Raw genomic sequence first — 3,421 nt, 5'->3', positions numbered from 1 at the left:
GAAAATTACAGTAGCTGAAATTAAAAATTCAATTAAAAGGTTCAATATCAGACATGAACTTACAGAATACACTCACCAAGACACAATATAGTCAAACTGTCAAAGCCAAAGACAAAAAGAGTATCTCGAAAGCAGCATTCAGTCTTATTTGGACCCTAGTCAAAACAAACTGTTAAAAACCTATAACAGAATTGAAAACTTGAACACGGATTGGACATAAAACAGTATTCAGGGATTATTAATTGTTAGGTGGGAAAATGGTATTGTGGTATAAATATACATATGATATGTTATACATAAATTATATAAATACATAAATACATATGAGAGTCCTTATAGACATGTACTTTGAAATACTTATGCACAAAATGATATTATGACCGACATTTGCTTCAAAAATAATTTCTAAGAGTAGGAAGTGGGTAAGGATACACATGAAGTAACATTGGCAATGAGTTAACCGTTGGAGCTATGTGATGAGTACAGTGGCTTTCATTCTACTATTTTATTTTTGCATATGTTTTAATTTTTTTCATAACAAAAGTTAGAATAAAGTTAAGGTAAACTATAAAGAGAATGACATTCTAGTCGAAAAGGGAACAAAAGAGTATTAAGAAGAATTAGAAAAAATTACATCTCCTTTCCTGACCCCCACCCCCAACATTTTGGTATAGAGAAAATGGTGGGCATTGGTAGCAAGGAGGACCACAGGTTGGGAGCAGGGTAGGTGCGACATCTTGCTCATAGATGTTCTTGCATAAATTCTGTTTTTTAAGATATTGAATTAAAATGTGATTATCTTCACTACTCAAGTTTTCTGCACCCCCTTAACTTTTGCGACTAAACCCGACGCGGGGAGGGATGTATCCTGGGAGCAAAGGAGAGGAAGAAGCAAGTTCCCAGAGGAGGACAGGAAATGGCCAACAGGCCTCTAAGAAGATACTGCCCTTCCCCGGCAGGCAGAGAAAAGCCAAGGAATATACAAAGAGGGGAGATTCACAGAGTCCAGCCTGGTGCTGCTCAGAAGGACGATGCAGCAGAGAGGAGGTGCGCAGGCCAACCAGTTCTGCACCACCCCGTGGGCAGCAGCGGGCACGGGATGGGGGCGGTGCCGCTCGCGGTGACGAAGGCCTCACATGACCTGCCAATGGTGACTCGAGCGCCTAGCTCTAGCGTCAGATTGGGCCGGCGCTCGCTCCCTTCTCGTTACCTGCTCCTCGTGGCCCTGAGAGCGTGGGGGCCAGGGGAAGCCCCAAAGAGTAGGAATTGGAGGGGGAACAGGTAAGGGACCTGGAGGAGGGGGAGAGTCCCCTGGGCCGGTGTGCGAGAGCCCACGCGGCCCACGGAGACCTCCTCGGGTCCCAGCTGCCCGGGGGCGGAACTGCGAAAGAACCGCAGCCCTCACGCCAAACTGTGGCCCGCGTTTGGCCGCAGAAAATGGTAGGGCGGAGGGTTGGACCGCCATGAGGCGATGACCCTTCGCAAACACCTGCCTCTCGCACTCAGGCCCCGCCCCCGTCCTTCTTGGTGTAGAAAATGGTAGTCAGAGCGGGGGATGGGGCGTCCGGGGGTGGGGGTGGGACGGCCGTGGGGTCTCGGGGGGCCCAGGAGAGGCTGGGTGGCGTCGGGTTGGCGCCGAGCACTGAGTTGCAGCAGTCCCCGCTTCCCCACCCCTGCCCTCTGCAGGTGTGCGGGTGTAGGTGTCCTGTCGGCTCACTGGGGGCGAGAATCGGGAGGAGGAGACTGCAAGGATAGGCCCAGGTCGTTGCGGGGGACATTGGGGAGGCGGGTGGGGGTAACGTGTGGAAAGCCCTGAGACCCCAAATTCCTCCCACCAACCAGCCCCTCTCCATCTTGGTGCCTGCAGAGGCGTGGAGACGGATCGGCTGGGAGAAGGGTGGGCTTTGGGAGAGGAGCGACCGGGAGGGGGTAAGGCTCAGACTGGGGACCTGCCGGAAAGCGTAGGGAGCCTCTATGGTGGGAAAGTAAAATTTTAAAAAGCCTTTGGTATCCAAGGCTCTGAATTTTGGAACAGGCGTAGTAAGGGCCTCTGTCCTCGGTGCTGCTCGTCCCAAGAAAATAGTCTCTTATCTCTTAGGAGCAATGGCGTCCAAAAAGAAACAAACGGTGAAAAATCTCAACATGGAAAATGCCCAGCAGGAAAACGGAGAAGAACAAGGCCTCCTACAGAATGGTGAGGAAGCACACAATTCGAGAGGAGGTGAAGGCCAGAAGCATGGACGAAATGTCAGGCTGGGGCGAATGAGACGACTTGTCCCTAATTTTCGATGGGCCATACCCAACAGGCATATTGATCATAATGAAGTGGGAGATGATGTGGAAAAGTTCCTAGGGCAGATGATGGAAATCAGGAGAAAAACTAAGGACCAGCAAATGAGGCATCATAAGCACTTCCAAACTCCTGAGCCTGATAATCATTATGACTTTTGCCTTATACCTTGAATTGTAAGGTTTTCCCTGCGGTTAATAATGTGGCCTCTGCTCTACAAGCTTGTAGTTTTGTGATTTACTTTTTAGGTAAAACTGTTGGTGTTTCCACTTAGCAGTTTGTAATTAAATATTGTTTTGTCTCAGTGTAAAACTTTCTGTCCAGTAGGGCAGTTTCACCCAGGTTTAGGAAAAACTATTCTTTTCATAATATGAAATGAATAAATCAGATTAAAAAGCAATCTTCCTTTTTCACCCTAGTCTTTATTTTTTGCTACTATCTGTCCTCACCTAGCTGCCTAGACTCAAAACCACAACTGTCTTTGACTTTTTGTTGTTGTTGTTACCATCCAATGAGTAAGGAAGGATCATATTCATAACATCTGATATTATTTTAAGAATGTATGCCCTACTGTTTTTCAGAGTGAGGCCACCACCTGCATAAAAACACCTTGGGAGGGGAGCACTTTTTTAATATTTTATTTATTTATTTATTTATTTATTTATTTATTTATTTTAAAGAAGGAGAGAGTGGGGGAGGGGCAGAGAGAGAGGGGAACAGAAGATCCAAAGCCCAGTGCCGGGCTGGAACTCACAAACTGAGATCATGTGACCTGAGCTGAAGTTGGATGCTCAAGCGACTGAGCCACCCAGGCATCCCAGGGGAGATTTTTAAGCTTTTTAATGTAGAACATCTGGCTTCTATTCTCCAGATTCACAGATGGGCATGCCACAATCTCCATTTGTTTTTGAGTTTTATTTTATTTATTTTGAGAGAGAGACCATGTAAGTGTGTGAGCAGGGGAGGGCAAAGAGGGAGAAAGAGAATCTTAAGCAGGTTCCATGCTATCAGTGCTGAGCTTGATGCAGGGTTAGATCTCACAAACTATGAGATCATGACCTGAGCCAAAATCAAGAATCCGACACTTAATTGACTGAGCCACCCAGGCGCCCCCAGAATCTTCATTTTTTA

The 3,421-nt window shown here is 46.9% G+C and overlaps 1 protein-coding gene across 1 annotated transcript; it reads left to right on the top strand.

The window, feature by feature from the left end:
* The first annotated feature begins 1,153 nt into the window (after positions 1-1,153).
* Positions 1,154-2,687, top strand: BEX4 (brain expressed X-linked 4). The gene is made up of 2 exons (XM_030306553.1): positions 1,154-1,281; positions 2,099-2,687. Exon 2 carries the CDS (start codon positions 2,104-2,106, stop codon positions 2,461-2,463), a length of 360 nt encoding a protein of 119 aa, XP_030162413.1. The 5' UTR covers positions 1,154-1,281; positions 2,099-2,103; the 3' UTR covers positions 2,464-2,687.
* The last annotated feature ends 734 nt before the right edge of the window (positions 2,688-3,421 follow it).

This window comes from Lynx canadensis, chromosome X (genome assembly GCF_007474595.2).
Source record: "Lynx canadensis isolate LIC74 chromosome X, mLynCan4.pri.v2, whole genome shotgun sequence".
NCBI lineage: Eukaryota > Metazoa > Chordata > Mammalia > Carnivora > Felidae > Lynx > Lynx canadensis.
This window is presented reverse-complemented; position numbering and strand designations above follow the sequence as displayed.

Coding starts and splice junctions, on each gene's coding strand:
- BEX4 (XM_030306553.1), top strand. CDS start 2,104: ATGGCGTCCAAAAAGAAACAAACGGTGAAAAATCTCAACATGGAAAAT.